This window comes from Asparagus officinalis, chromosome 7, assembly GCF_001876935.1.
Source record: "Asparagus officinalis chromosome 7, Aspof.V1, whole genome shotgun sequence".
Taxonomy (NCBI): domain Eukaryota; kingdom Viridiplantae; phylum Streptophyta; class Magnoliopsida; order Asparagales; family Asparagaceae; genus Asparagus; species Asparagus officinalis.
The window spans coordinates 150,526,515-150,538,434 of record NC_033800.1 but is presented as its reverse complement, the minus strand read 5'-3'; the positions used below and the strand labels follow the sequence as shown (position 1 = coordinate 150,538,434).

The 11,920-nt window shown below is 33.6% G+C and overlaps 3 protein-coding genes across 4 annotated transcripts; 2 read left to right on the top strand and 1 right to left on the bottom strand.

The window, feature by feature from the left end:
- LOC109850477 (origin of replication complex subunit 6-like) lies at positions 2,669-6,134 on the bottom strand. 2 transcript variants are annotated; one of them, XM_020420491.1, is made up of 10 exons: positions 5,884-6,134; positions 5,748-5,794; positions 5,563-5,667; positions 5,392-5,472; positions 4,658-4,769; positions 4,507-4,569; positions 4,314-4,401; positions 4,076-4,167; positions 3,235-3,319; positions 2,669-3,118 (listed from the first exon to the last, which is right to left on the bottom strand). In XM_020420491.1, the coding sequence occupies exons 1-10, from the start codon at positions 6,001-6,003 to the stop codon at positions 3,042-3,044; spliced, it is 870 nt and encodes a 289-aa protein (XP_020276080.1). In that variant the 5' UTR covers positions 6,004-6,134; the 3' UTR covers positions 2,669-3,041. The 2 variants fall into 2 exon arrangements, with proteins under 2 accessions (XP_020276080.1, XP_020276079.1); XM_020420490.1 differs by having other exon boundaries at positions 2,686-3,118; positions 3,226-3,319; positions 5,884-6,127.
- Positions 9,474-10,098, top strand: LOC109848399. The gene is made up of 2 exons (XM_020417870.1): positions 9,474-9,558; positions 9,644-10,098. The coding sequence occupies exons 1-2, from the start codon at positions 9,514-9,516 to the stop codon at positions 9,923-9,925; spliced, it is 327 nt and encodes a 108-aa protein (XP_020273459.1). The 5' UTR covers positions 9,474-9,513; the 3' UTR covers positions 9,926-10,098.
- LOC109847993 (protein ALP1-like) lies at positions 10,498-11,182 on the top strand. Its single transcript, XM_020417242.1, has 2 exons — positions 10,498-10,648; positions 10,725-11,182. Exons 1-2 carry the CDS (start codon positions 10,528-10,530, stop codon positions 11,180-11,182), a joined length of 579 nt encoding a protein of 192 aa, XP_020272831.1. The 5' UTR covers positions 10,498-10,527.

Below are 11,920 nucleotides of genomic sequence, written 5' to 3'. Positions count from 1 at the left end.
TAAAGACCAGCAAACAGCAGAAAAGATACTACGCCATAAGATACCATCCTTTGTATTCAGAGACTCAACTGATAGCATAAGATCATCAAGGGAATTAGGCCAAATGAATGGAAGATAGTAGGACCTGAAATGATTCCAGACACTAGTAGCCATATTACACGAAAAGAAGATGTGATCTCTAGATTCATTGTGAGCTCCACAGAAAATACATAGAAGTTCACCTTGCCAACCTTTTTTCGATAGAATATCTTTGGTATGAAGCCGATTCATAGTTAATAACCAAATAAAGAATTGAATCTTGCTTGGTAAAATAGAATTCCAAACCAATTTGTATGGAGCAAATTTGATCCCTCTGGCAATTAAAAAGTCATATAATGATTTGACAGAGAATAAACCATTTGTTGATAGAGACCATTTGGGGATGTCAAACTGATTTACAATTGTATACATCCCAATCCGATTCATGAAGTCTGATTTGATAGAATGGGATTCAGGTAGGATAGAACGTTTCATAAGAGGATGCCAATGACAGATGTTGTTGTGAAAGTTTCCTTGACTACAAATAGAAACATTGGTAGACAAGGCTAAAAGATATAAGGATGGATACAAACTTGATAAAGAATTATTACCAATCCATTTGTCCTCCCAAAATCTGATATTGTCCCCAGATCCAAGAGACCATGAAAGATGATGTAGAAAGACATCTTTACTTGATATTATGTCATTCCAAACCATAGAGTTGTATGTCTTAGGAGTAGATGATTGCAGGAGAGATCCTCTTCGGACATATAAGTGATTAAGGAAGGCTCCAATATATGATTCTTTGTCAAAGCATTTCCATAACCACTTAGATAGAAGGCAAGTATTGAAAATTTTGAGATCCTTCACTCCCAGACCACCTTCTGATTTACTCATGCATATCCTATTCCAATTGACAAGATATTTGAAAGGTTTTGAATCAGTTTTTCCAGACCAGAGGAAATTCTTTCTGATTTTGTCCACCTCTTTGATCAACCATCCAGGTAGTTTATAAAAAGGCATAAAGTACAGAGGAATCGAAGTAAGAACTGAATTTAACAAAACCTTTCTACCTCCAAAAGATAAACAAGTACTCTTCCATGAAGCAAGTTTACGATGAAAATTGTCCAACAAAGGTTGTCATTCTGATTTTGATAGCTTTCCACCTTTCAAGGGAAGTCCAAGGTATTTGATGGGAAGTTTATCAAATTTGCAATTAAGAGCTGATGATAAAAAGAGACCTATGTCTTGTATTCTACCAAAATAAATGAGGGATGACTTGGAATAATTAATACCCAGACCAGAAATTTCTTCAAAAATGTATAAAATAGCCTTTAAGTTGCAGATGTCTTTGAAAGTGCTTTTGACGAAAAGTAGGGTATCGTCAGCAAATTGTAGGCTCCTAATATGATTAAGAGGATCCTTGATGTGAAGGTTAGATAGAAGACCTTCTTCAACATTGGATTTAATCATTTTACTCAAAACATCCACCGATATGTTAAAAAGCAAAGGGGATAGAGGGTCCCCTTGTTTGAGGCCTCTTTTACATGAAAAAGTTTTAGAAGGAGCTCCGTTAACCAGCACTGCACATTTGGAGGTAGAAACAATGTAATAAATCCAAGAGCACCATTTATCTCCAAAACCTCTAGCCTTAAGCAAATTGATAAGAAAGCTCCAACTTATGGAATCGAAGGCCTTAGCAAAATCAATTTTAACCATAGCCACTTCTTTTTTCCTCTTAGAACAAAAGTGAATCATCTCGTTGGCAATTAAGATGGAGTCAAGAGAAGATCTACCCTCTTGAAAAATGATGAAGTTTTTACATTAAGTTTATGTATTTTTACATCAAATTATTATTCTATCTCCAACTCATTGTATCAAATTTTACACCAAAAAGATTATTTCTTTTATTATTCTTATCTTTCAACATCTTTATCAATTTAAAATATTTAAGAAATTATATAATTATATAATACATTACATATAATTAATTATTATAATATATTTTATAAATAAAATAAAAATATAAAAATTAAATGCTAAATCAAATTAAAATGTTATTTTCATGAATTCAACTAATTGGTGTTAATTTTTATGTCATAATAGTTAATATAAAATAATATATATTATTAATACAAATATAAAAAACAAAAGCAAAAAATAAAAAACCCAACTCAATAGCAGCACACTTAGGTGCCCAGTTGGAGAGCGCAACACTGTAGCAGCACACTAAGATAGCGCCCACTTAGGCGCTCGGTTGGAGGCCGCGCAGCGTCAAAATGGGTTTTTGACGCCCCATTGGAGATGCTCTAAGTTGCATATAGACAGCTTTTATTTGGGATTAATTAGATTTGCGTATCCAAGATGTTGAAATTACATTGGTGTCTACAGCCTAAGCATGTACGCATTCTATATGAATAATTCTGAAATTACTACTTGTGACTATATGGATGACCCTTAGTCTGTTTATTTTCTTCCCTCTTAGAATCTCATTGTTACTTAGCAGATACAATCGATTCAAAGTTACTCTTGTAAATACGCAAACTGTAGGTAATTAGGTCCTCTTATTTAAGCAAAGTTTACATTATCAGACTCAACTGTTGTTTTTTTTTAAATTGATCTTTATACTTCAGAAAATGAAACTATAATATGTAGTAAACAAGCACGTCTACAAAATAAATACTAGTTTTGAATTGTTAATTACACCTTTTTTTCATTATCATATCACTTGGAAACAGTTCCTCAAAAATGCTAAACTCTTCATCCACAAGAACAGAAAAATCTGCGCATAGAAATCAAGTAGTTTCCCTTCAAACAGGTTTAACAGGCTTCACTTTTGAAAATAGTTCACCGCAAGCCCTTGAGAAGAACAGTGTCTTCAAAGTATCATATTCGACAAACAACCGAAGGAGGTTCTCTTCAACATATAATTAGAGATCTTTTCAATGACCAAAAATGGTAAAAGTATCTCCAGCCGTGCAATTAAATTGATAGCTTCATCCATTCATCCTAGAGAAGTCTTTTCAAGCTTGCGTTGATATTGTTGAGGGGTTTTTCTTGTCAAAGTTCAGCTTAACTTGCTTGCTTCTCTTGGCAGGAGCTATACAAGAAAAAATTAAAGCTTGTTAAGTTTTAATTGGTTTCAAAATTCAAAAATGAGAAGGTGCTTAATTGGTGAGAAAAATAGAAAGGAGGGTGGAGATCTACCTGTCTTACTTTGCTTATTAGAGGAAGTGACAGTGGACTTCCACTCCTCATAAGCCTTTTTCTCCATTTGCTTTTTCCTCTTGTAGCTCGGAAGCTGCAAGTAGACCGATATATTTAGATCAGAAAATTTTATTTTTATATACTTATTTTTTTACTGAATCTTATCTGTATAGTAAGACATCTTCATGTGACATGATTTGAAGCTTTAGACAATGAGCTGCTGAAAAAAATCCTGCAGTCCGTCTTTATGCGATTTTAAAGCATTACTGATTCGATAACCGTATGGTATGTTCTATTTTACTCCAAAGTCTCTAGTTGGCCCTTGCACAACATATGAAAGATTTCGTCTACTAGAGTTAGATGGTATCTTGTCACAGCGCAAAAGGGATCACATTGAATAGCAAACTTAGATATCAGAAGCCTTTCTAGAATTTGTTGAATAACTGATTCAAAATTTGTTATTAGGTTGTTATTTTGTTAGTGGAGTTGTTGCTAATTAGTTTAGATTTTTATGGTGATTAAGTTGTTTTGTAAGCCTATATAAAGGCACTTTTAGTTGATGAATAATATAGAAAATATTATCTCCTCATCTACTCTCTAATTTCCAACAGAATTACACATAAAATATTTGGATTTAGCATAGGGATCATAGGTTTGAGTCCACTGAACAGTTTAGAAAATTCAAGGCTGGAGAGACTATATCATTTTTGGACACATGAAGCTTTCAATTGCATGAAAAGAGTATTTTACTTGAAATGATGTATCAATATTTATATCATATATGTTATGATATTCATACTTTCACATATAAGTCTTTCAAATTTCATAAATTGGAGGTACTAATAATTACCTCAAGTCCATCTTCGTCGTCTATGGAATCTTCAGACACATCATTCTCTTCATCCCCACGTCTCCTTTTGCCAGGCAACGCATCCAACAGCTCTGAAATCACAAGTTACATATCGAAATAGTTACCTAGTGTTACAGAAGAACGAGATACCAAGAAGTATATAAAACGAATATTCTCAAATGGAAGGCAACCAACAAAGAAGATGAGATGAATGATTCTTTCTGAAAGAAAAATGTACCTCTGTGACCTTTAACAGCCCTTGAATCTTTCTTTTCTTTTGAAATCCCAAAAACATCAAAGCACAAATCATTCATAGAAGTGGAGACCTGTAGCAAGAAAATCAGAATATAAATGTTATAGACTTACAAAAAGATTAGAAAACCAAGAAAGCAAGCCATATCAGATGTAAAGCCTATGTTGAATATCCTTACAGTGGCAAATTCAGACTCAGAAGTGCCACAGAGCTCAATCAACTTTAGCTTGTCTACTTTAAGCTGAGAAATGGGAATAAATGCATTAGTAAAAAGCAAGGTATTCACATTGGGGGGAAAAAGAGAGAAAATGAAAAAGCTCCATAGTTACCTTATGTCTCTTAGCACACAAATAGAATGCAACTGCAGTGAATACAGGTCGATTGAAATCAGTGTTTGCCCTACGAGAAGCTGGCAAGGCAGCTAGAAATCGATCCTTGTATCTGAGGGAAGGAAAAAGCCATCACAAGTTAAATCGAGGAAATAACAATATATTCACCTAGATAAACGACACAATTCTGCCTAGTAATACATAAGGTAACTTGAACTGAGAAAGACCAAAGGGATAAACAAATCTATAGAGCAAAACTAAACTACCCCCAGCCAAAAGGTACGACTAAATGAACACTTCTGACATTATCTAGCACTGAAATATGTACAAGTGATTAGGTTGGCAATTCTTGATAGGCCTCCAAGTTGTTCTTAAGAGTAGCTGAGTAGGCATAACTAAAGCACAAATGACTAACAAGGAATTTTATCAAACAGTTTCATTGCCACAAAATAACAAGAACAAGCTATCCTCTAGCAAAACTAACACAAGAAAGTAAAAAAAGACAATGTAGATCCTTTATAAAAAACATGAAGGTTTATTTTTGTACGTTCTCATTCTGGGAGATCAATTAATCCAAAAATATAGCCCCACGAGTAAATTATCAGCAAAACCAATTAATCCATTGTCATATAACAGGAATTAACTCGTTAAAGATTAAAGAAAGAAGCCAGAACAAAACTAGATAAAGATTGATAAATAAGATAATCATAGAAGTTTATAATGAGAGATCTTACATTGACAATCCCTTCTGCACAAAAGAGACGAGCCTAACGCAGCCAAACTGAATCGCTAGCTCCCTAACATCCAAGCTCGCCCTTTTACAAAGAAAACCCAAATCAAAATCTTAACAATTTCGTCTCGAAACAACAAAATCATCACAAAAATAACGAAAAAGAGTGACCCACTTGACCCCAATTCCATTCTGCATCGCGTTGAACGATCTCACATAAGCCTTTTCGGACATCCCACTCATCCGAATCGCGCTCTGCCGATCTAAAATTACCTGCATTCTAGAAAAACCCAACACAAAAAAAAATCATAAATTAATCATAAAAGAAGTATCTAACATAACCAACATTTATATAATTACCTTGTAGCTGCGATTTCAAGACAGATGATGGCCTTGCAGACCTCCCCCTAACATTCCAAAACAAGAAATATAAAAAAAATGTAAAATTAATGAAAGAAGCATGGGAACTATAAAAAAGATAGAGATTTTGACTTACAACGCCGATGATTGAGGAATCAAAGTGGACGTCGGATAATCGACGGAGCTCCTCAGCCTTGCGAATCAAGGGTTTGTTGGAGCTAAGTCCGAGCTTGGATGCGATGCTGGAGATGTCCATTCGATCTCGGATTGAATGGAAAAAGGGGGGAAAGGTGGGATTTTTGAGAGGAGGTGATTGAGATCTTTTCCCCCCTTTTTTTTTCCTTTAAGAATGGGATTTGGGGATCTTTAGACAGAGCGGGGGAAGAAGCGGGAGTAAAGAGATCGGAGCCAAATTTTTGGCGGGCGCGGGGACTTGAAATTATTTTTCCTTTTCTTGCTGGCTTTTTTCCCGCACGTGGTTAATTTGGTTTGGGCACATGTGGGCTTAATTCTCTAAGGCTGCGTTTGGCAAGGAGATAAATGAGGGGTTAAGGTGGTTTAACCCTTCATTAGTCTGCTAAACACCAAAAAAAGCCCAAAGGCTAACAAACCCGCACGTGATCATTTTATCCCATTTATCAGGCTAACCCGAGGGATTACTAATACTCGTGGGAAGGCGGAACAAGCCTTGTTCCGCCTTCTCACGCGAGGGTAGCCCAAGGAATTAATGAAAAAAGACGGGATCTTGTGATATGAGGCGGCGAAATTCGGCAACAGAATCGGAAGGTAAGATCTTGAGAAATCCCTCTACTGCTTTCCCTCCCAATTTTCCCTCTATTTTTTTCACCAGAGAGATCTTTCACAGCTATATAGCGCTATTTTTGGGGGAACAATCAAGAAGAGAGAAATTTTCAGTCGATTGGGAGCAATTGGTGACGGGAGGCAAAGGATCTGAGGTATGTTATCTAAATAAATTCCTATTTCTTGATTTTCATATTCCTATTTCTTGATTTTCATACTTTATCCTTACCTTTGTGAAAAATTGAATGATTGGGTGCAATTAGAGTACTTTTGTTTCCGTGATGTGGTTTTCAACTTCATTATTGCAAGCAAAGTCCTTTAGATTAGTAGGATGCCTGTCTGCTTGATTTTTATCTGTCAAATACAATGTTTTGTCTTCACTTGAGAATTAATATAGATGATTAATTATGCTTTCCATTTTTGGATTGTGATTAGGATGCCTGTCTTAAGCTTGATTTTTATCTGTCAAATACAATGTTTTGTCTTCACTTGAGAATTAATATAGATGATTAATTGTGCTTTCCATGATTTCTCACCGTTGAACTTTGTTAAACATTTTTAACCCCATTATTTATAACGTCATCCATATTGGACCTATCACTTTCATTATTGCAAACAAAGTCCTGATAAAGCTCTCCCATTACAATCACATGCACTCAATCTTTAGCTAATAAGAAACAAAAAGTTTGAAAAATATAGCATTGACAACTTGAGAGAGAAATACAAAGCTAATTCAGTAGACTTATTCAATTTGGATGTTGATTTGTGAACTATTTAGAGTATAAATTATACCTTCACCACAACTACAAAATTTTGATGCAGGGAGGGATTTTAACATGGAGCATATATCGATATTACTCGTTCAATTTCATTATTGCAAGCAAAGTCCTTTAGATTTACAATTTTATTTATAATCCTATGAAATATCTGTTTGTATATTTGTTCACATAATTCCATCGAGCCTGAACTAAACCAAGCTCAGGATTTCTCTGCATAACAATTTGAATTATGTTAGCATACATTCTTCTGATATAAAAACCTTGCTAGAGCTGGACATTGTTTACCTTATTAATTCTTAATCAGACAAGTTCATACCTATTTAGTTGGTGTCAGATCATACTTACATGTATATGCAATTCTACTTTTAATTCTTAATCATTTATACTTACATGTATATGCAATTCTACTTTTAATTCTTAATCAGACATGTTCATACCTATTTAGTTGGTGTCAGATTATACTTACATGTATATGCAATTCTACTTTTAATTCTTAATCAGACATGTTCATACCTATTTAGTTGGTGTCAGATTATACTTACATGTATATGCAATTCCATAAAAAACATGGAATCGTTTATACTTACATGCATATGCAATTCTACTTTTAATTCTTAATCAGACATGTTCATACCTATTTAGTTGGTGTCAGATTATACTTACATGTATATGCAATTCTACTTTTAATTCTTAATCATTTATACTTACATGTATATGCAATTCTACTTTTAATTCTTAATCAGACAAGTTCATACCTATTTAGTTGGTGTCAGATTATATTTACAAATATATGCAATTCTACTTTTAATTCTTAATCATTTATACTTACATGCATATGCAATTCTACTTTTAATTCTTAATCAGACATGTTCATACCTATTTTGTTAGTGCCAGATTATACTTACATGTATATGCAATTCTACTTTTAATTCTTAGTCATTTATACTTACATGTATATGCAATTCTACTTTTAGTTCTACATTTATACATAAATGATACATGTGTAACTGTTTAGTTAGTGTCAGATTACAAAAATGATACTGTCTTCATAAATTTTTCCACTATTTAGAGGATCTGGTCAAGTTTACTGCAATTGGTTTATTTGAAGAATATTTTCCTGAATGAGTAATATAGTTTGTAAACATGCTCAACATAATAAAGGTAGTTAGGTGTTGAAATATCTGTTTGTATATTTTCTAGAGCTGGACATTATTTACCTTAAAATGTGGAACTGTCTGCTTGAGGAAATCAGGGTTTGGTAGAAAATCAACATCAAATATGGCCACAAATTCATAGTTCTTGACATAATCACTTGATTACAAATTGATAGCAAAGCCTGTAGGTTTTCTTGCGCCTTTTCCAGGATCATCAAATAATTTGGGTGCTGGAATCATTAAGATGGTTAGGTGTTAAGATTAGTAAGATGACTACATGTAGCATACAGACCAAGCTCAGGGACATGGCTTTGGTTATAGTTTGCAATCATATCGTGCAAAATACGTTGGAATCATTAAGTGGAATAACAAACTATGTCTAGAATCATAAGTGCACACAATGCTATGTGTGATTGGTGTTTTTCCACTTACTGAACTTATGGTTATGTATGTCCTTCCTCATATTTATATGTTTTTTTCACTTACTGAACTATGTCTGGAAAATCAATATCAAATATGGCCACATATTCATATGTACGAATTGTTAGTACTCTGTTATTGAGGTGATGGTAGTTTATAGTATTCTGTAACTACAGTTCATAACATAGCATTTGTTATAGTTTGATTTTGTATTTCTTTGTATTTCCAACTCAATAGTTTACATAGCATTGTTCAATTGATTAATTTCTTTTAAAATTCTCATTATGATCTAGAATGGCTAAGAAGAACTTCATATCACAATCTCAACCCGAAGGTGGGCAGTCAAGACCTCGTGCCAGGAACTGGACTATAGAGGAAGATAATTGTTTGATGGAAATATTAAAGGAAATGGTCCTTAAAGGAAAGAACAATGGAGGTCATTTCACTACCGAGCAATGGGAAAATGTAACCGATGAGTATAAAGTTAGGACTGGACAAAAGGACAGAGGAAAACTACAAATGCAAAATCGTTATAAAATTTTGAAAAAACAATATTACCTCAATTACAAACTCCGAAATAAATCAGGTTGGGGTTGGGATGAAGGTAAAAATATGGTGATTGCACCTACTGCAAAAGATTGGGAGGCATTGATAAAGGTATTATTTAAATTTCTAGAATTATTGAATTTGAATATTTTATAATTAAAACTATGATATATTTATTATGAATTTTCTACCGCAGGAGAATGATGAGTATTTAAGAATTAAGAACAAACCTTTTCCTCAGTTTGATGATATGGATTTTCTATGTGGAGGTAACACACCTAAGGGACGCTGGTGGTTTGGGACTACTGATGACTTCAATGAACGTGAAGGAAGCACTAGTTCAGACAATAAATTAGATGATACTGAGGGGCCACACAATAACGAGATAGATTTAAGTGATTCAGAGGATGTACAAGAAGTGGAAGAGACACAAGTTCCTTTTAATGGTACACAAGCATCACTCATCAATCAAATGTGATGAAGCAGGTTCCTCGACCATGTCGAACTAGGCCATTCTCTGGTCATATGCTTGTAGAAGATATATTGGCTAGACATCCTGATCGTTCATATTCTTGTTTTCGAATGAGTTCTGAGGCAATTCTTTTGCTTAAAAATGTTCTAATTGAGAAGAATGCTTTAAGGCCAACTAGATATTTGAGCTGCAATGAACAACTTTGTATATTTCTCTACGGAATTTCACATGCCCTTTCAAATCGAGTATTAGCTGAGATATTTCAACATTCGGGAGAGACTGTTAGCAGGCATTATAATAATGTGCTTAATGCTATTTTATCTTTGAAACAAGATTATATCCAGCTTCCAACGGCTGACGTAGACGTTCATCCTAAGATTCGAGAGAATCCCAATTTCTTCCCATATTTCAAGGTAGAGCTAAATGCATATATTTTTTCATCGGTTTTTTAATGTGTTTGTGTGTATGTTTCTATACATTAGAACCTTATACATTTTTATATTTGCAGAAAGCATTAGGAGCAATTGATGGATCTCATATTCCTGTAATTGTGAAGAAAAAAACACAATAGGTATCGTAATCGAAAGAATTTCATATCTCAAAATGTAATGGCAGCGTGCTCCTTTGATCATACTTTTCTTTATGTGGCTGCTGGATGGGAGGGATCATCATCTGATATGTCAGTACTCCGTGCAACACTGGAAGATGGTAAATTTAATGTTCCTGAAGGTAAAATTTAATATTTTTCCTTCTCTTTTTAAAAAAAATCAATTGGTATTAAAGTCGAATAATTTTAAATATGCAGGTCACTTTTACTTAGTTGACTCAGGATATGCTAATACTTCAAAATTTATCGGCCCATATCGTGGATCACGTTATCATCTTGGAGATTTTGCAAACAGGACCACCAGAGCCTATCGAGATACTAAAGACAAATATAATCATAGACATGCACAACTACGTAATGCAGTGGAAAAAGCATGGGGAATTTTAAAGCAAAGATTCAAAATTTTGAAAGTTCCTGCTCCATTTCCTTATAAAACTCAAGTCAAAATCGTTGTAGCTTGTTGTGTTCTTCATAATTTTATTGCAAGGCATCAGGGAAATGATAAATATTTTAATATGCTCAATGGATTAGAGATGAATGAGGATGAAGATGAGGTGGAGGAGGAAGAAGACCCCCAATACATGGTTGTTGCAGATGAAAGTTTAAGGGGTGAGCAGCTTCGCAACAAGATTGCTTTACAGCTTTGGAATAATTGAAATATGTAGTTGTCGAATATTAAAGTATAAGGAGGTTGAATTATGTCTTTTTACTATCTTTATATGAGCAAAACTTATAATTTTATATGAGCAAAACTTATAATCATTTTTTTTTGCCAGGTTTATTGATAGAGAAGAAGCCATATAATATTTTGTTAGCTCATTATCTCTTTTTAGCAGCTAAAATAATGTGAAATGATAATTTATTTTAATTTACCTTCTGAACAATCATTTATTGAATAATACCAAATTATCATTTTAGCGTTATTTCAAAAAAAAATTATCCCACGTGTCTCAACTGAATTACATATTAGTGCTTCAAATCTTTGAAATTGATCAGAAGATAAACAACGCGAAATAAATATTAATGAGGCAATTAGTTATAAATTTTCAGTAAGGACGAAAGTGGTATTTTTTAAAAAATTAATGAGATTAATCTCATTATCCCTTCTTTATTTGCCAAACACAAAAGTCTTAACCCCTTGTCTTAACTAACGAATCCAAACGGAATTAGAATATTTTTAACCCTTCACAATTGATTAACTAAGTTAACCATTATCCTTAATCCCTCTTCCTTAACCCTTTGCCAAACGGTGCCTAAAAGTTTGACGTCTGACCTAATCCAGTATTGCAAGTTTTTTTTTTTTTGGTTTTACGTTTCATATTAATCTGTACTCATAAATTAAAAAGGATTAATTACAATCTGATTTCCTAAAGTATGATGTAATTCCACTGGTA

What these genes read in the sequence shown, in the direction of transcription:
- LOC109850477 (XM_020420490.1), bottom strand. Translation starts at nt 6,003, where the DNA reads ATGGACATCTCCAGCATCGCATCCAAGCTCGGACTTAGCTCCAACAAA. An exon ending in GTGCAGAAGGGATTGTCAAT is followed by an intron (nt 4,770 to 5,391) that starts GTAAGATCTCTC and finishes TCCTTCCCTCAG; the next exon opens with ATACAAGGATCGATTTCTAG. An exon ending in ACGACGAAGATGGACTTGAG is followed by an intron (nt 3,320 to 4,075) that starts GTAATTATTAGT and finishes GTCTACTTGCAG; the next exon opens with CTTCCGAGCTACAAGAGGAA.
- LOC109847993 (XM_020417242.1), top strand. Translation starts at nt 10,528, where the DNA reads ATGGCAGCGTGCTCCTTTGATCATACTTTTCTTTATGTGGCTGCTGGA. An exon ending in TAAATTTAATGTTCCTGAAG is followed by an intron (nt 10,649 to 10,724) that starts GTAAAATTTAAT and finishes TTAAATATGCAG; the next exon opens with GTCACTTTTACTTAGTTGAC.
- LOC109848399 (XM_020417870.1), top strand. Translation starts at nt 9,514, where the DNA reads ATGGTGATTGCACCTACTGCAAAAGATTGGGAGGCATTGATAAAG. An exon ending in ATTGGGAGGCATTGATAAAG is followed by an intron (nt 9,559 to 9,643) that starts GTATTATTTAAA and finishes TTTCTACCGCAG; the next exon opens with GAGAATGATGAGTATTTAAG.